The 18,754-nt window shown below is 50.7% G+C and overlaps 6 protein-coding genes across 6 annotated transcripts; 3 read left to right on the forward strand and 3 right to left on the reverse strand.

Moving 5' to 3' along the window:
- Window positions 1-205: 205 nt before the first annotated feature.
- FPRO_09500 (uncharacterized protein) lies at window positions 206-3,482 on the reverse strand (the record flags this gene model as incomplete). The annotated part of the gene is made up of 3 exons (XM_031232898.1): window positions 206-1,717; window positions 1,799-2,317; window positions 2,376-3,482. The coding sequence occupies 3 exons, from the start codon at window positions 3,480-3,482 to the stop codon at window positions 206-208; spliced, it is 3,138 nt and encodes a 1,045-aa protein (XP_031082789.1).
- A 2,244-nt stretch (window positions 3,483-5,726) lies between these two features.
- Window positions 5,727-7,643, forward strand: FPRO_09501 (uncharacterized protein; the record flags this gene model as incomplete). The annotated part of the gene is made up of 4 exons (XM_031232899.1): window positions 5,727-5,799; window positions 5,862-5,931; window positions 6,006-6,226; window positions 6,277-7,643. The coding sequence occupies 4 exons, from the start codon at window positions 5,727-5,729 to the stop codon at window positions 7,641-7,643; spliced, it is 1,731 nt and encodes a 576-aa protein (XP_031082790.1).
- Window positions 7,644-8,385: 742 nt separating this feature from the next.
- FPRO_09502 (uncharacterized protein) lies at window positions 8,386-9,047 on the reverse strand (the record flags this gene model as incomplete). Its single annotated transcript, XM_031232900.1, has 2 exons — window positions 8,386-8,832; window positions 8,889-9,047. 2 exons carry the CDS (start codon window positions 9,045-9,047, stop codon window positions 8,386-8,388), a joined length of 606 nt encoding a protein of 201 aa, XP_031082791.1.
- Window positions 9,048-10,381: 1,334 nt separating this feature from the next.
- On the forward strand, window positions 10,382-16,509 carry FPRO_09503 (uncharacterized protein; the record flags this gene model as incomplete). Its single annotated transcript, XM_031232901.1, has 5 exons — window positions 10,382-10,502; window positions 10,607-14,358; window positions 14,467-14,697; window positions 14,747-16,342; window positions 16,399-16,509. 5 exons carry the CDS (start codon window positions 10,382-10,384, stop codon window positions 16,507-16,509), a joined length of 5,811 nt encoding a protein of 1,936 aa, XP_031082792.1.
- Window positions 16,510-16,940: 431 nt separating this feature from the next.
- FPRO_09504 (uncharacterized protein) lies at window positions 16,941-17,594 on the forward strand (the record flags this gene model as incomplete). The annotated part of the gene is made up of 1 exon (XM_031232902.1): window positions 16,941-17,594. One exon carries the CDS (start codon window positions 16,941-16,943, stop codon window positions 17,592-17,594), a length of 654 nt encoding a protein of 217 aa, XP_031082793.1.
- A 106-nt stretch (window positions 17,595-17,700) lies between these two features.
- FPRO_09505 (uncharacterized protein) lies at window positions 17,701-18,464 on the reverse strand (the record flags this gene model as incomplete). Its single annotated transcript, XM_031232903.1, has 3 exons — window positions 17,701-17,984; window positions 18,052-18,174; window positions 18,245-18,464. 3 exons carry the CDS (start codon window positions 18,462-18,464, stop codon window positions 17,701-17,703), a joined length of 627 nt encoding a protein of 208 aa, XP_031082794.1.
- Between the last annotated feature and the right edge of the window lie 290 nt (window positions 18,465-18,754).

Consider the following 18,754-nt stretch of genomic DNA (forward strand, 5'->3'; position numbering starts at 1 on the left):
CATGAGATACGCATAGTGTCAATCTGAGTACCTATCTTGTGTCTCGATTCCCGAATATGTCTCCTCCTCTCGCCGGACCTTGAACTCAACTCCGCTGCCAAAGCATATCAAGGTAACGTTTTTTCCGGTCCCGTTGACCTCTCCCATTTCAAAAGCAAATGATTCCCGAGATTTTTCGCTTCCTTTAGCCCGCAAATAGCAAAATCTAAGCCATAACAAACTCCTCCTGAAGCTCCTCCTGACGCTCCTCCCGAGGCCCCTCCTCCAGGTCCATCATTTCAGCACCGTCGTCATCATCACCACCGTCAGGACGGCGTGGCCGCTTGGGAAAACTTCCTAAGAATTGGAAGCCTTCATCCTCATCGTCACCGTCATTCTCATCATCGTCATCCACGCTGATCAAACCCCATTCTCGCTTGATCCCTGAAGAACAGCTGCTTGAGCTCGAGCTCGAGCTCGAGCCTGAGTGTGAGGATGGGGTAGGAGAAGAGAATGACACCCCCATACCTTCAGTGAGGTCAATTGGCGATGAGCGATCTCCTGCTTGAGGGTTCAGATCCTCATAGGGGGTAGGGCTCACAAACAAGCTACTATCAGCGCGGTTCTCCCTCGCCGGCGTTATTTCAGCCTGGTCAGCGAGAGCTGGAGGGGTTGCCCTTGGAGGAGATGGTGTTTCGACCTTGGTGGTGAACACAGGTCGATTTGCCCGTGGGGGGCTTCGAACGAAGAGAGAGGTGGACCGGTCTCTTCCATACTGGGGTCCATCACCGTCCTCATCGTCGCTTATTAAGTCGATCGTCTGCCCATTAACTGACCATGCCTCTTCCTTCTTCTCTTGTTCAGAGTTAGAATCAGATTGAACATCAGATAATATATCGGACAGTCCTGCTGCCAGCTCATCGAGATCGGCCGGGCTCTCATCTCGCTCACGACCGTGATCATCCGCAGCAAGATGCTGGCAATTGGAGTGCGCATCTGTGCCGCCGCCATCATCGTCATCACTGTCACTGCTATCATCGTCAGTGTCGCCCCCCATCTCTTCATCAGAATCTCCGTCGCTGGGATCCCCATCAGATTCATCCTCAGAAGTATCAGCCTGATCCAAAGCGGCCTGCAGCTGGGGATACATATCAGGAGGTGGTGACATGAGACCTAATCGCTGAGGCGGGTTGACGATGTCCTCAAGTTGCCTAGCGAGTTCGACGGAAGGCTGGGTCAACAATGGAGCTAGGTACCGAAGCTGGGAGAAGTGTTCGTCATTTGCAGACTTCTCCCTGCGTACAGACTCGTTGATGTCACGGACAAAGGTCCAGTCGCGAACTGGCATTTTCGGGGGCTGTCGTCGCGATTCGTCGTAGTCGAAGAAGGCCATTTCCCGAATTCCACGAAGGCAGTATAGATAATCAACACCCTGTAACGTACGCAACGCACGGAAGCGGCGGAAGTTAGGCTGACTTCTCGTCTTTTGTGCCAAGAACTGAACGATCTGAGGCGGCTCATGCTTACGTCGCATATACTCCCTGGAGGACTCGGGCAGATGAATAGCAACCGTCTTCAGTCGACAGGCCTCGGGCAGATAGGCGAGATCATGAGTTCGACGAGATACGTACTTGCCCTTTTGGTCAATCATGTACGTGAGCTTCTGTGAGCCCATCCACAACAGCTCGATGTGCTGCAAATGCTGGAGTTTGTTTCCGATTCTGTTCGCAAAGCGACCCTACTCGCCGATAGAAGAGAATGCGAATGTGTTTGCTCCATAGAACAGGCTCCCGCCTATCATGTTCCATTCCTTGCATACCAGAAGAGGTGCAAGGAGTTTCTGAGGATGAATTGTTCCGAATGTGAGAGAAACTCTCTGCCGCCCAATGTGGAAGCGATGCATTAGCGATATTTTACCATTGCAGTTCCGGTTGGGGGAGGCTGGCTCGAAGAATGGATCCAAACGAGAGATGGCGTGAATGATATTCCCATCAAAAATAAGAGCATACCGAAGAATTTTGGTGATTATCTTCTGTCGATCTTTGGTTGGAAGGATGTCGAAGTTGAACGGGCCGGTATCTTCTTGGCTTTGTGCGCGTTCGCGTCGGTCATATGGCTCAGGAGTCCAACCCTCACCCTCTCCTGTAATAACACTCTCTTCTTGTTGAGGAGGCGGTGCACACAGTGTAAGATCTGGGTGTGTTCTGAGTGGCGTAGACTTCCCGAAAACTGAAGGCATATTCTCTTCCTGGCAAGCGAGCTTGTGAATATCTCCCCAGTTATCATAGTCACGATGATGACCATGTCTGATCCAACGGGTGTAGACCTTTGGCCACGACTATTGATTGTTAGCGATTCTGGAAGATAAAGACCTCTTGATAATGATAAGTACATACACGTTCTGTCTTTCGGGCCTTCCCTGGTGCGCCTCGCCACCTACGAAAATACCTTCGGACATTTGACGGCAGTCTCGCGAGCATCTCCTGGGGCAGAGATGCCTCCATATCCCCAATATTCAGCTGAATAGGGTCAGGGAAATCCTCCAATTCTTCTTCGGGCACAAGACGTCGGAGTTCATGGTTCTCCGACACGAGTCTCTCGTTCTGCTGAATGTTTGCTTCATTGGCTGCATAGAACTCTCTCACTGCTTCTTTCATTATGTCCACCAGTTCGTTAAGGCCCCTGATTTGGCGATTCCGGGCGGTGACCCGGTTCCTGTTGACCCTCTTGCACTCTCTCAAATCGTTTCTCTTGTGGAGGAATCGGTTCCGGTAATCTGCGAATCTGCGAGCAAGACTGTCCCAACGAGGCTGGCATGTATCAACACAGTCGCCATTCCATACTGGCCATTCAATACTTTCTTCTTCCAGGACCTGAGGTAAATCGCCATCCGGGTTCTTATGTCCGTGCTCCTCATTGCCTTCTTCATCATCGTTATTGATGGGATGACGGTCGGCATCTTCGTCGTCCGAATCTTCGTCATCGTCAGAATTGTCATCACCAGAATCATCGCCACTAGGACTTCCTCCGTTAGAAGGCCCTGAGTTGTGTTGAGCTGTCTGGCTCTGATCATCGTCGTCATCCTCCTCCTCCTCGTCGTTATGATGATTGTCGGTACCTTCTGACCCGTCGGTATCTTCGGGCCCGTCAAATTCGCTACCCGGGTCATCGGATGATGGTGGGGATGGAGGTCCTCTGTGTCCACTGTCATCGCCATCGCTATTGCTGATTTCATCGTCGTCATCGCCAAAGAAAAGGCTTCCTTCGACTTCAGGAGTATGTCGGTCTTCGTCACTGCTTTCCTCTTCATTGTCGACGTCCATAGGGCCACCAGGCCGATATATGATATGTGATATAGACTCCCCATGAATATCTAGCCCAAGGTAGATCTCCTCTTGGTCAGGGGCATCATTGAAATGCCCATCAATGTCTGGATGAGAATTATCATCTTCTGTGAGGTCAATAAGCTCCACATCGGAGTCACTTGAGCTCCTGTCTGACATGTTGATGAGGTTTGAGTGAACTGCAGGATAGAATAAGATGAGAGATTATATCGATATAACTTGAGGGAAGGGAAGAAAGAGAACTGAAGGATGTGATGAAGAAGGAAGAGATGAAGACAAGGATCGAAGGAGGAAGAGCAGCCTTTTATAGACAAAGACTGCAAGGAGGGTGAATCACTATGACTTGGCTTCCGTCTCTTCGAATTTGCCGACTTACACGGAGGATCACAAGTTAGCCCCCTTTCAGCTCCACCTCTATCATCTGAACGGCATCACAACACCTCTGCCTCTCCCTACCACAAAACTCCTTCTCACTTCTCTTTTACTCGTAGTTGTCGATTTGGTCTCTTCCTTTCTCTCTCTCCTGGCCTTCATACAACAATTTCAGCGCCTCCTTCTCTTCTTCATCCACAATCTCAACTTCTCCCTTTTGCCACGCCGTAACTTCAACGTTGCACTTCAACATCTCAAGCTTCCCTCTTCTAGCCTCTTCTAAGACTCCTCATATTCTCTAAGTCTTCCGTTAAAGCTATACAAAACGGACGAAAAAGGGACGCTCACGACGAAAACGGATACCCCAAGGCCGCATGCTTCATTGCAGCAACTGATATACTTAAAGGAAGCTCGCTGGTGCCGATTCGACACTTCTTTCACAATTTTAACGCCAGGCAAACGTCCATACTTTTCATCCAGTATGTCTCTTGGAAAGACTTATTGAATTTGTATGATGGTTGATATCAACTGGCTCGGCTCAGGCTCTATTCAGTATGCAACGTGTACCAAAGTGATAATAACCTGGCATCACCTCTCATCAAGCTGTTGGATGTCACAAGCAGAACAGAGATATCCTGACACGATGATAGACATTGATAAAACTCCAGCTATCCTCTTACAATACTGCATGCCTCTTTTACCATAATCTATACGAATGAGTTCTCCAGGGTAAGGATGTAAGAGTTCAACACTACAACCTGAATTGATGTGGCTTCGAGATGTGAGAAGAATGGCCGGTTATCTGTAAACTTGAATTAAATTAGGAAGGTCCTGTACTGCTTGAAAAGCCTTTGATGTTTTGTCTTGCGGTTTTATGCTTCTTTTTTCCTTAGTTTATATAAGCATTAATGAGAGATCAAAACCGCACATTTCTCCTGTTACACACCAACTGCGGCTAGGGTCCTTCGAGGACGTGACGTATGTGTTTCCTATTGGGGCCAGCGGGTGTAAAAGACGCTCTGACACCCTGTGTAAGCCAAATTTCAGCCACAGTTGACGAAGGTGCTTGAAGCGTTGGAGAGTCCTCAACGGAAGAACAAAATTCGGGGATATTACCACAAAGTGGAATAAAAAAGAAGCTCCAAAGTATACACACGCAAAGTTTCAACACCATCAACTCAAATACGCAAACGCAAACCTCAAGAACCCCGCAAATCTTGGCACAGCTTGAATAGGCTCATCTGAGCTGGCAAGTGAAAATGGATACGTAATCAGCTGGCAGAGCCACAATGTGCCATGCCACGCCCGTCTAGCCCGTCCATTAGTTGGGCCGGCCTTGGTTCCATGCTCGCCGCTCCCAATCCCGCATGAGAGAGAGCGCCAATTCATTCATCATCCTGTCCTGCACTCACTCTTTTCCCTCTACAGCTCTGCGAGTCGCGCAAAGAGCAGTGCAATTTTGTTCCTCTAATCGCTACCTACTGTGCTCTACTCATAAACGGCAGAATCAGGCTTCTCTCTCCTCAATTTTGAATTCGCCGCCTCCAAACTTTGTCACTTCGCCTCCCTCCTCCCACTCGCTCCTCATCTTATAACGTCGTGTCCGATCGGTCTCCCCGACCTCTTGAAATCCAGACCTAATCACTCCACGATTGCGTCCCGTCCTTCAACCACCCTCCACACCCGATCCTCCTCCTCTTGATTGCCAAATCTCAGACAAACGGCGACTGATTCTTGTTCTTTTGGCTGGGACTTGTCGCAAAGGCTACGCAATTACCAGAGCGGATATCTCGTGATCCTAGGAGCTTGCTCAACCCCCTCAAACCCCCCTCCCTGCACTACTTCCGTGGACTCCGTCTCACTGGGCGCGTGTCGGATTTGTGTCGCAGAGGTTGTCGCTTGTAAAGTTTGATCAGGCCAATCCTTTTTCCGAGCTTCATCGAATCACCCTACCTCGGCCGATCCATTGGCGCTCACGAGGCATCCGGTTCACCAACGAAATTAACCAGTCAACATCACATATCGCCCATCATGTCCAAGGTAATGCGAAGTGTCAAAAATGTGACCAAGGGTTACTCTAGCGCCCAGGTCAAGGTCCGAGAAGGTCAGAACTCCCTGCGTTCTCGATTGCGTCGCTGGGACATCACTGCTGACAGTGACATGTAGCTACCAGTAATGACCCATGGGGCCCGACCGGCACTCAAATGAGCGAGATTGCTCAAATGACATACAACACGTATGTAATACCCTGCGCATTGCTCAACTACCTTGTGTACGATGAGAAGTATTGACTTGGCATGACGCGACTAGATCCACCGAGTTCTACGAAATTATGGACATGATCGATAAGCGTCTCAACGACAAGGGAAAGAATTGGCGTCACGTACTCAAAGCCCTCAAGGTTCTTGATTATTGTCTTCACGAGGGTTCAGAACTTGTCGTTACATGGGCTCGACAGAGTATTTATATTATCAAGACTCTGCGAGAGTTCCAATATGTCGACGAAGACGGCCGCGATGTCGGACAAAACGGTCAGTGTTTGTATATGTGCCGTCTAAAGCTGCCACTAACACCCAGCTAGTCCGAGTTGCTGCCAAGGAGTTAACTTCACTCATTTTGGACGAAGAGAGGCTCCGGGCCGAGCGGAGCGACCGAAGATCCTGGAAGTCGCGCGTCACTGGCCTTGAGGAATTTGCTCCTCAGCATGCTGAGCCCGTGAACCATGGAACCCGACGACAGCAGCCGAGACGACAAATGAACGAAGAGGAAGATGCCGAGTACCGTCTAGCTCTGGAAGCAAGCAAGTACCAGGAGGAGGAAGACAGGAAGAAGCGCGAAAGCCGACAGAACGGACCAGATGACGATGACGATTTGGCGAAGGCAATCAAGCTTAGTGAGGAAGAGGAAGAACGAAGGCGCAGGGAACTCGAGAACAGCAACGCTGCCTCTCTTTTCGACGACGATCCTACTCCTCAGCAGCAAACCAGCCAGCCACAGTACACTGGCTTCAACCAAGGATACCAGCAAGGAAACCCCGTTGATTTCTTCGCCAACCCTATCGAGCAGAATCAACCCCAGCCTACTGGCTACATGAACAACGCCTATACTGGATTCCAGCAGACCCAACCCACTGGCTTCCAGCCAAACTACAACACCGGTTTCAACGGCCAGCAGACAGGCATGGGCTTCGATCCCTATGGTCAGCAACAACAGCAAAACCAGCAAGGCTTTCAACCCCAGCCCACAGGCTTCAACCCTTACTTGCAACAACAGCAGCAGCCCCAGCAGCAGTCGCTCTCATCACCTGCTTCTCCCGAACCTACTCTCCAGCCTGGTAGCAACAACCCCTGGGCAACCAACAACAGTCAGCAGCAATTGCAACCAACTCCCACTGGTTCCAACAACCCCTTCGCCCAGTTCAGCCGTCCTCAGTCCGCCCGACCAAACCCAATTTCGTCCCTCGGTGCGCTTCCTGAACAGAAGAGCCTCAACTCCTTTGGCAATCAACCTCAGACTCAGCCCCAGCTCCAGCAGCAGAACAGCTTCCCCTTGCAATCACAAAATAGCTTCCCTCAGTCACAACCTTCATTCGTCGCTCCTCAAAAGGAGATGAATGAGCACGAGACACGACTAAACACTCTGCTTGCGAGCGGTGACGGCATGGATACCTTTGGCAACACAGGCAACCTTCGTATTCCCGCCCAGCATACAGCCCCTGGCACGTTCGTCAACAGTGCCGGTGCAGGAATTGCCCGCATCAACGCTGAGGCTACTGGCAACAACCCCTTCCTCCGACAGCAGTTCACGGGTATGCCCACAGTCAACTATGGCGCCCAGATGCCTGCTGCGACTGGACCTGCTGGCATGAATGGACAGACGAACAACCCCTTCGCCCACCCGCAGGCACCACAGCAACAACAGCAGAACCACGACTTGATCCAGTTCTAAGTTGAGTTCCTCAATCGAAATTTACGCTCATGTATTGGTGACAAGCTAGTTGTGTGATGGTTTGATTGATTACCCCTGACTTTTCTTTGTTGTACGTTCATCTTCATATCCCGGCTTGAACCCGATTCCCGTTTTTTGCGCAGGCGAAGGATGGTATTCCCCTGTTCTCGGTACATTTTTATGGTATTGGACCATAGTTGAGTCTGATATTGGGTGGCTTAGTTGTGATGGGAGAATGGGAAAGCTTTTGTGACGGATTCTGGGATTTTAGACAGCGCACCTGGCGCATTCGAGAAAAAAAAAACAATTCTTAGATGTTATTGAAATCTACCCATTGACTCCGTTGTAGCCATATGACGCCTTTCCCGTTTTCTCTTTCAATGCTTAATGCGTCTAGCAGCTAACTAATGTACCCAAACCGCTTAAAAGGTCGCGGACTGAATCATTCTCTGTCTGACAGTGTGGCTTGACTCGGCTAGCCAAGCCTCGTGTATTCGGGGCAATTCTGTGCTCGCGAGGACGATTCTGAGACAGCCATGTGCCTCGCTCGATCTGTTGCAACAATGACCTTATCGGCTCAAGATGGGAGATTCTTTGTTGCAAGCCCACATATCGACCTCGAAGCGCGACAGGCGTGGATAATATGCGAACCCCGAGCGATGCCACTTGTCCCGGATTTTTTTTACTGTCATGGTCTGGCACGGCTGGTATTTTGCCATTCTTTGAACCCCTGTGGTTGGGCTTAACCAGCCTCCTCCATCATCTGTATGAATTCTTCCAAGTTTACACCGCCTTTGCCCTCGTGATCCAGATGCTCAATCATGCTCTGAATTTCCTCGTCTGTCATGGTCCTCTCTTCCTTGATATCGGAAGCTAGCCGTCGCATGTCCTCAAAGGAAATAACACCATCTCCATCGTAATCAAACATGTTGAACACTTTTGTCGCTTCTTGTCTGGGGTCGCGGTTGGCGAGTAACTTGGCAGCGCATAATCGGAATTGATCGAGGTAAACATAGAGGCGGTTGACAGGACAGTTGTGAGGATCTTGCCATTCGGGAGGAACAGAGCCGTATGACTGTAGTTCTCTGAAGTAATCAGGCTTTGACATATCAAAGCCTAGGGCTGCTAGCGAGTGTCTGAATTCGTAACTGTTGAGCCATCCCTTCTTCTTCATGTCCATCAAATCAAACTGGCAGAAGTAAATGTGAGCGGAGAGTTTCTCAAGGCGGCTCAGACTCAACCTACAACTTCATCAATATGTTCGCGGTCCTCCTCCGGAATCGTACTATAGTCTTCATTTGAAGACACTTGAGCAGCAACTGGCTGCCTCGACTGCGGAGGAAGTCCCGAGCCGCCTAACGAGCGCCCTTGAAAGGCAGTGCGTGGCGTCGCATGAGAATTCATTGTTTTGATTTCTCAATGTGGCTGGAAGAGAGTGGCAATCGAGCAAGCAAGGCGGTGGGTGCGATGGTTCCCAAACAACGGGTATAATAACAAAATTTGAGGATAGTTATGATCGCAGAGGTTGACAATAGCAAAGGCACCTGATGCGACAGGGCGAAGATGTTGTTGGGGCGCAGCGCAAGGTTGTGTTGTGTATTCAAAGAGCTGAAAGAGATGGATGCTTAGAGGTAGGTAGGTTGTGTGACGCGACCCTTGACGCGGTGGTAGAAAAAATTAGTGCACCTCCAGCTTGTTGTAGGAAATTGGCAATGGCTACATGGGTTATAGTCAGGGTCTCAACATACAACAATGGATTTATATTAGTATGAAATGAAGTCCTTTGTCATCTGTACGCCTTGTATGTCTGAGCGCTAATAAATCTGTATTGTGCCTTTCATCTCCAGGCTCAAGATATTCTTTCTAGTCGGGTTGGGCAGCCTCGGGGAGCAAGAAAACACAAGACCTTCATATAGGGTGCCAAAACAAACCCAGTAAAAGATATCCTAAATTTAGTGAAGATATTCTAAATTTATGTAAAGTTACCTAAGTCTTTTTATCATTTAGGATCAAGGTCTCGAGTTTTCTTTCCTCCCCTAGGGCAGCTTCATTGTCATTGCTGTGGATGGCTCAGGTGGGCCCGAACTTAAGGTACAGCCATTGTGGTTGTCAGACGTAGACCGAGGGATCAGCTTTGGGATCGTGATCAAAGCCTCCATACCTAGGTAGGTAGCTCGGGAGAAACTGTGAAGTGATATTTAGGTTACCAATATCTAAGCTAGAGGAAGCATTTGCAAACAATTGATTAGAAAACACCCGCCTGAATATGCACCAGTCAGCTGTTCAATATCAGGAATGATTGAGGCAATGAAGCAAAATTACCCAAGTCAAGATGTCATTTGTTTTCTTGGGCTCCCAGGCGCGTGCAGAGCTGACCAACCAAACGCGGTTTTGGCTGACGTCGAGTCTGCCTTGGTACCTTTGAAGCAGGTAGACCTTAGGCCTACCGCAGGCATCAGTGACTCAACCAGTATGTAGCTCCGGCGCAGCGCCTGATTGGCCGTTCAAGCTCAAGAACCAATCAAGCTGCAAAGTTCTTGTCTGAGGCAGCAACGCACTGGGGCCTACGGAGTTGGTGCGACAGACCTTAAGCTACTACTAAAGCCACTGAGGTACCTCACCCTAGCTCAATCAACTTCTCTTCTCCACATGCACGCTCATACGCGTGCTCGCCCTGAAAAATCGCAGGAGCGCAGACTGACATCCACTCCTTAACAACTTCATCATCGGCGACCATTATGTCTTTCGGCGGCGGCTTCGGCGGCTTTGGCCAAAACAACAACACTTCTGGTGGCCTCTTTGGTGCCGGAAATAATAATAATAATAACAACACCACAGGCGGCTTTGGCTCAACAACCGGTACGCAAATTTTACTTCATCGCATCACTGTCATCTACCATTGAGAGACGAATCCAGTGCGCAAAGCTCTATCGACATCGACATACTAACAATCAATATCTTAGGCGGCTTTGGATCTACAAATACTGCTGGCGGCTTTGGAGCTAAACCTGCATTCGGTTCTACCTCTACCAGCACAGGAGGTGGCCTCTTCGGCTCCTCAACCACCAACAACACCAGCACTGGCACAGGGTTTGGAGGTTTTGGAAGCAACACAAGCAACACCACATCAGCGTTCGGTAGCAACACAGGAGGTGGTATGTTTGGAGGCAACACTGCCAACAAGACTGGCTTTGGCACTACGACCAACACCGGCGGATCGCTCTTCGGCGGAGGCAACAACACCACCACCACTCCCGCGACGACAGGCTTCGGCTCCGGCTTCGGCTCTGGCGCAGGATTTGGCGCCTCAAGCACCAATACTCTTGGCGGCGCTGCGGGCGATCCTCCTGGCACTGCTGTTGCGGCCTTCCAAGCATGGAGCGAAAAGGAAGCTAATAGTACCTCGACCAACTCTTACCAAAACATTCTTTTCCAAGATCCCTACAAGAAGTGGTCGGCTGACGAGCTTCGACTTGCCGATTACGTCCAAGGAAGACGACATGGCAATGCTACTGGTGGTGGTGCGTTTGGCGTGAGCTCAGGTTTTGGCGGAGGGTTTGGAACTAACACAAATACCACCACAGCTTCAGGCTTTGGGGCGAACACGACGGCCAACACTGGTGGTGGTCTTTTCGGATCCAACACGAACAACACCTCAACACCCAGCACTGGCTTTGGCTCGACTGGTTTTGGAGCAACCAACAACAACAACAACACCGCCAGCGGGGGCTTGTTTGGCAGCACTGCGAACAAACCTGCCGGGGGCCTATTCGGCAGCACCACCGCGCAGACGAACCAGACTGGCGGCGGTCTTTTTGGAGGAGGAAACACCAACGCTGCAGGTGGCTTTGGTAGCACGAACACCACCGGGTCTGGCTTCGGTCAGACGAACACGAACACTGGTGGTGGACTGTTCGGAGCAGCTCAGAACAAGCCTGCTGGTACCGGTTTCAGCTTCGGAAACACTAGTACCAGTACTACGGGTGGATTTGGAGCCAGCACCACAAATAACGCGTTTGGCGCAAACAATAACACTGCAAACAGCGGCGGTGGCCTCTTCGGCGGCAACAACACCCAAGCTGCCGGCACTAGTGGTGGCCTCTTCGGACAGAACAACAACCAGGCACAGCAAAACACCGGTGGTGGCCTCTTTGGCCAGAGCAACCAAACACAGCAGTCGGGCGGATTGTTTGGCGGCAACAACCAACAGAAGCCTGCTGGTACTGGCTTATTTGGCAACACAAACACTGGCACAACTGGTACTAGTGGTGGCCTATTTGGCAACAATCAACAGCAGACGAATACGGCTGGCTTTGGAGCCGCCAACAACAATGCGGCTGGTGGTCTGTTCGGTAGCAAGCCTGCCCCAACTGGTGGCCTTTTCGGAAACAGCACCACAGCTCAAACGAACACACCTGGAGCTGGCTTCGGCGGCGGCTTGACCTCAAATACTCAGATGAACCAAAATACCGGCGGCCTCTTCGGTGCCGCCAATAACCAGCAGCAAAAGCCCGGTTTGTTTGGTGGCAGCACTAACAATGCTGGAAGCAGCCTCTTTGGCGGCCAAAACAACCAGAACGCTGGATCTTCCCTGTTCGGCGGCAGCACAAACCAGCAACAGCAACAGAATGGAGCTTCAATCCTAGGCAACAGCCAGTCCGTCAATGCCCCTCAGGGTCTGACTGCCAACCTCAACGACGTTTCGGCTTTTGGTTCTCCTGGTCTGTTTGCTGGCCTCGGTGGAAACGAAGTCCAGAACCCCGGTCCTCTGGCCACTCCACTGAGTGGTGGTTCAAAGCCAAGAAGAAGCTCGATTCTGCCTATGTATAAGCTGGCTCCGGCCTCTGCTTCTCGATATGCTACTCCCCAAAAGCGAGGCTTCGGCTTTTCTTACAGCAACTACGGTACCCCCTCGGGCAGCCCCGCGAGTAGCATTTCCAGTACACCTGGAAACCTCGGCCACAGTTTACTAGGCTCCAGCCGATCTGGAAATCTCAGTAAAAGCCTGTCGACTAACAGCCTGCGCCGCAGCTTTAACACTGAAGACAGTATTCTTGCCCCCGGAGCTTTCTCTAATGGATCTCAGCCCAGGTGGTATGGAAGCACTGGCTCCAAGAAGCTCGTTATCAACAGAGACATCAGGAGTGATCTCTTTTCAACGCCGCAGAAGGACAGGGCCTCAGATGCTGGAACTGGTTCCCGAAAGCTCTCCAAGCGTGTTAGCTTTGACACAAGCAACGTTGACATGGATGACAGCACACCTGTTCGCGGTGCTCTTCCTGCTGCTAGCGACGTTGAAAGCCCAACAGCCAACGACGAGACCCCTCGCCAGATCCGCACAGCTAATGGCTCGAACGGTTCAGCGGGCTCCAAGACCCCTGAAATGGAGGAAGTTAAGGGCAACGAGCTGGCTATCGTCCATGAGGAGGATCACACTGCCACTCCCGAGGCTTCATCTACCAGCACCGACAATGCTCCCGGACAATACTGGATGTCACCTCCCTTGGAGGATCTCGAAAAGTTAAACCGCATGCAGCGCCAAAAGGTTGATGGCTTCACTGTTGGCCGTGACAATGTTGGTTATGTTTCTTTCAAGGTCCCTGTAGACATCAGCAACATTGATCTGGCTGAGATCTGCGGCACTCTTATTGTGCTAGAGCCTCGATCTGCTACAGTCTATCCGATCTCAGCCAAGAAACCGCCTGTCGGCAAGGGCCTCAATGTTCCCGCCAGGATTGCTCTCGAGCAGTCATGGCCTCGGGGTGGTAAGCGTATCGCCAATGACCCTAAACGGTTTAACAAACACGTTGAGCGTCTCAAGCGAATCGAGAACACAACTTTTGAGAGCTACGACAAGGAGACCGGTGTCTGGGTCTTCTCAGTAGAGCACTTTACCACTTATGGCCTTGATGACGATGATTCCGACGACGAGGAGATGACACAGAACGAGCCAGCCGCCCCCCAGGAGGTGGCTCTCGATGCTTCCATCAACTCCAACAACTCGCCCATGGAAGATGACACATTCGAGTTTCGAAGACATGGAGGTCTTCCTGGTGGTTTTGACGATGAAGCTCAAGCCCTACAACCCCACTTCTCTGGCGAGCAGTCTTTTTTAGGGGTTAGCTCCGCGGATTCCGCACCCAACGATGTCAGGCTGTCCCTCGAGGAGGAATACGCCGATGATACGGGTGATGAATATGACGTGTCCGAGGATGAAGACATGGCGAGGTCTTCCCTCGAACCGCATCTGGCCGCGGAGCTCGACGACAACTCGTCCGAGGGTGCTCCGGAAGCCGTGAAAGCGACTCCCGGAGGCATCCTCAGAGCTAGAATGCGAGCTGTTAAGGACTCTGCTGGTCCTGTGCAGCTGGAAGTTGCCGATGGGGACGATTGGATGGAGATGTTACGAAAGACTGTCAGCCCAGTCAAGCGAGACCGACAGCTTTTGAGAGAGCTGAATGACTCTCCCTCAAGACAGACGGGTGTATTGATCGACCTCGACAAGAGTGGATCCGACACTTTGCGGAAATCATCCATTTGGAGGAAGAGTATTGCAAAGAACGATAGGCCGGACAATTTCGCGACAAGCACCATTGGCATGGATAAAGGCCGTGGGTTTGCGACTAGCATCGACCTCATGAACTCATTGTTCGAGAAGCCCAAGCCAGCGCCCCAGAAAACTCGAGCCTCAGTCTCTGGCAAAGGCTTTCCCAAGGTCGGTTCCCTAGTTGTTACCTGAGTGGCCCCAGAATGTAATTGCTCGAGGTTTATGTATCTATTGACTTATAGTATATGAATTGACGCTAAAATTGATTTTGATTAGTGGCCCTACGAGCGACAAGACAAGACAATGACTTTAGACGGTTACGAAAAGACTTTCCACGACGCTGGCCGACCTACTTGGGGTCCTGACGAGACACTTGTTGTTCCCCGACCACTGGTTTCAGAAGGCAGCCGACGATCTCTCACCCATAATACCGACCTTGTTTCTTTTCAACGCTGTTCAATTCAGACTGATAAGCAAGATCTCCGCCTAGCCTCATTCACAATGGAGGTTAGTTATTGAGCATCGACCATCAGACATATGCTGACTCGTCACATAGCAATCCAAGCGATACCTGGGCAACCAGGATAAGCTCACTGAAATCCGAATAGTTGATGATGTTCCTTTCGCCTCCCTCAACGTTACTCACTTGCAGGATGTCTTCCACCAACAGGACATGAACGACCCCGCAAGCATGCAGGAGAAGCATGTGTGGGAGTTGGCCAGTATCCTCTTCGACTCGGTCAACGACAATAGTCAACCGGAGCATCTTCTCCGCCGGAACAAGCTGTCACATTTCTGGTCTCTCCTTGTAGACTCGGCCTCGGCTACGACTATCGGCCTGGCAGGATCGAGCGAAGAGAAGGCTGTTGCGTGTCTAGCTGGCCACCGGATCATTGACGCTTGTAAGCACCTTCTCGACGGGAAGAATTTCCATCTGGCCACCTTGGTGCCTCTTATTGGTACCAGTGATGCTGCCAAGAAAGACATGCGAGAACAGCTCAAGGCATGGCACGATTCAAGGATGCTATCGGAATTTTCAGAATCGATCCGTACCATCTACGAGCTCCTTTCGGGTAATGCATGTGTCTGCGAAGGTATGAAGGGAGTGCCTGTTGAGGACCGCCTAGATTCGTTTGTTATTTCGAAAAAGTTTGGACTCGACTGGAAGCAGGCCTTTGGTCTCCGACTGTGGTACTCGATCGCTCAGCAGGACGACCTAGCAGCTGCAGTGCATAGCTTCAAGAACGATGTTGACCAGGAGAAGGAGTACCTTCCATTGCCTTGGTATATTGATCAGGGCATCAAGCCCTTGTGGGATGATGTCGACTCGGACCGCCGACAAGATCTTCTCTGGGGTCTTTTACAGTTGTACGCCAATAACAGCACCGACCTGGAGGCTGTGTTGCGCCCTGAAAACTCGCAGCTCTCTCCACTTGATATGCGGCTGACTTGGCAGCTCGGACTTGCCCTTGCATCTAGTGGCAGGGTTTCTTTTGGCCGGGATGGCGCTGAAAAGGCCGACGCCGCTACTCTTGCTTTCGCCTCGCAATTAACAAGCGCCGGTGAATGGCTCGAGGCAGTGTTTGTTTTGTTGCATCTGAGCAAGCCCCTCGCCCGCAAGATGGCTATCCAGGAACATCTTGCCCGGCATGCTGGCCTCGTCGGCGATGAAAACTCTGCCGCTTTCCAGTTACTTACCGAAAAATTCCAAATCCCTTCGTTGTGGATCTGGGAGGCCCTGGCTCTGTACATGCGCAGCGTTAAAAAGGATGCGTACTCAGAAGTGCAATGCCTCCTGCGCGCCGGCTCTTTTGTGGAAGCTCACCGTGTTCTGGTTAAGGAGGTTGCACCGCTAGCCATTGTTGAACGCGACTACGCGGACCTCTCTGCTCTTCTCTCTCAGTTTGAAGGCCGACAGGGGGTCATTTCGGACTGGCCGCTTGGAGGAGAGATCTACAGCTTCTTCCTGCAGCTCGTTCAGTATCGCGCGAGGCATGAGATTGCACCACAGGCAGTTTTGGAGAAGCTCCTTGCAGGTCTGCACGCGATGGACAAGGAAACAGAAGATTCTGGAGTCCTGCGGTACGCTGCCGTGTCAGACATGGCAGATGAGACAGCTAAGGAGATTGTTAAAGCCAGCAAGATGAAACAGGTATGATTTAGCGGATGGAACGCAAGGATGGAACAAGTACTAACTATGCATTGCAGGATATGGAATTGAGGTCTAGGATTCTCAACCTGCCTTTGACACAAGATCGTCTGTTGGCTTACTCAGTGGACTTGAGCATGGACCGATACCGGGAAGTTATGTCCCACTAGAAGGACGTGGACGTCAGCAGTATAGGATTAATGCCATATTGGAGTGGTTATACAATAGTCTAGTAATGCAGGAGGAAGTGCTAAAAAGGAGCAAGCGTGTCTTGAGGGCGTGAGAGTAGGGCGGGCATTCATTTATGGTCTCATGAGATCGACTTGTAGGAATAGTCTAGATAGTTTGCATGGAGCATTGGTAATAAGGAGACAATTGCATTTTGGGAAGACCTTTTGGTGTTGACTGTGATGTCAGTGACCGTGAGTTGTATGTAACTTTACTGTGGCAGACCTAGGTTTATTGATACGTGGGGGTCTGTGGATCATCAACCTCATTGGGAGTTTCTGTTTCTTCTTGGGCCACTGCAAAGCAAAGCTGATGGTGGCAATCATTCATTCATTTAGAGTCCATCTTGCATCACATGTTTGTAGGCCTCGTCATGTCTAAACCAAAGAATTGGCCGGACGGCTTCCCGTATCTCAAGGCGCCTCTTCATGACAAGAGTCTAACCCCAACGCACGTACAAGCTCTCAGAAACAAACCCTCTGCTCCAAGCGGCGTTCCAATCATCCCATCGCCGGCGACAACAACGCCGTGCAGTCTGGTCAAGATTCAGCCCATTTCTGAGCCGTCACACCCAGCAAACGGCCAAAACGGTCTCTTTGCAGCCCAAAATCTTGCGCCTGGTAGCTTCATCCTCGCGTATCTCGGCCGAGTGCACTCAGGCTCAGCATCGTCAACAGAGAGCGACTACGACTTATGGCTGGACCGAGAGCTTGACGCAGCTGTTGATGCAGCGAATGAGGGGAACGAAGGGCGTTTCGTGAACGACTTTAGAGGCGTGGGAGAGAGGGCGAATGCGGAGTTTAGGACGGTTTGGTGCGAGCGATGGGGAGAGTTTTGTGTGGGAGTTTGGGTGCTTGGAGGTGGGAAGAAGAATAAGAAGAAGGGAGTAGGGATCAAGAAGGGGGAAGAGATCCTTGTCAGTTACGGTAAAGGCTTTTGGGGAGAGAGGAAAGCGGAGGAAGATGATGATGCCTACTGTGATGGGGGAGATAACGGGGAGGGAGTTGGCAGTGAAGCCGTATCATGATGTGCACTTGGAGATGGAGATAGCTTCAGTTAAGAATCCTTGCTTTGATTGTATTGTCCTTGTCCAGTCTTTTCTAGCCTCAATTGTAGATTCGATGACCACCAGCCTACAACTTGGGATCCCACTCGTTAACCGCCATGTCTGCTTCTTTTTCTTCAAAGATAGTGACGGTGTTTTCCATCAGAGAGCGGCTGGCCAAGAGTGCAGACAGAAAAGTCAAGGCTTGGACGGCAAAGGCAATACTCAAAAGGTCTACAGAACCTTCTATCTTGCCCAGAAGCATGAGCTTGGCCGTCGCTAGAGTGAAGGTAGCAAGGCAGCCGAGCAGAAACAGTATGATGAAGATGAAATGCACCTGGGTTTTTCTGTAGCAACCGTACAGGTTCAGGCCTAGATAGAGGCGGTATCGGTCAGCACTGGGTAGAGAGTATTGGGGAGAAGCAGAGTTGCTATTTACCATGTCCATTGCCGTCTCCAGGAGGTGGCATGCTGGCCTTGACTTTTGAAAAACTGCGGACGACATTGAAGATGGTTGCGATGGATACAAGAGCAGCTAGACCAGTGGCAATGGCGAATGCGACTATAACATCAGGTTAGATTAGATTATATTCGAATAGATCACTGTCTCGAAGGCTCGGGTAGATAAATACCCATCAGATGAGAGTATTCATTGTCGAGAATAAAATCAATCTGTTCTCTGAGTACTGAGGTTTCTGTTGCTGTTTCTGCTTCTGTGACTGTTGCAGTAGCTGCCTTTACCACGGCTCTGGCTGTGACTCTGGCCATTGTATGGAAGCCAGGGACATCAGAGCCAGAACCAATAAGGGCATTGTTATCTAAGAAAGCGGTGGAGTTGTCGTCTCCAAGCATGATGGTGACGGGTGACGGTGATGGTGATGGTGATGGTGGTGATAGCTTAGAATATAGGATTGACCAAAGAAAAGAGGATGGTGATAATCAAGAGGGAGGGGAAACTGCAGAAGAACGCCGGGGGAAACGCCGTGTTTGTTCTCTTCAGCTTGAAGCCTAATCACAAAGTCATGCGTGCAACACGCACGCATGAGATGTATGAGATGTATACCAATCACATATATCCCCTTGCTATTGAGGGCCCCTTTCAGCGTCTTCTTATGGGACTGTTGTGGAATCTAAGGAGAAAT

This window comes from Fusarium proliferatum, assembly GCF_900067095.1.
Source record: "Fusarium proliferatum ET1 genome assembly, contig: FPRO_scaffold006, whole genome shotgun sequence".
Classification (NCBI taxonomy): Eukaryota; Fungi; Ascomycota; class Sordariomycetes; order Hypocreales; family Nectriaceae; genus Fusarium; species Fusarium proliferatum.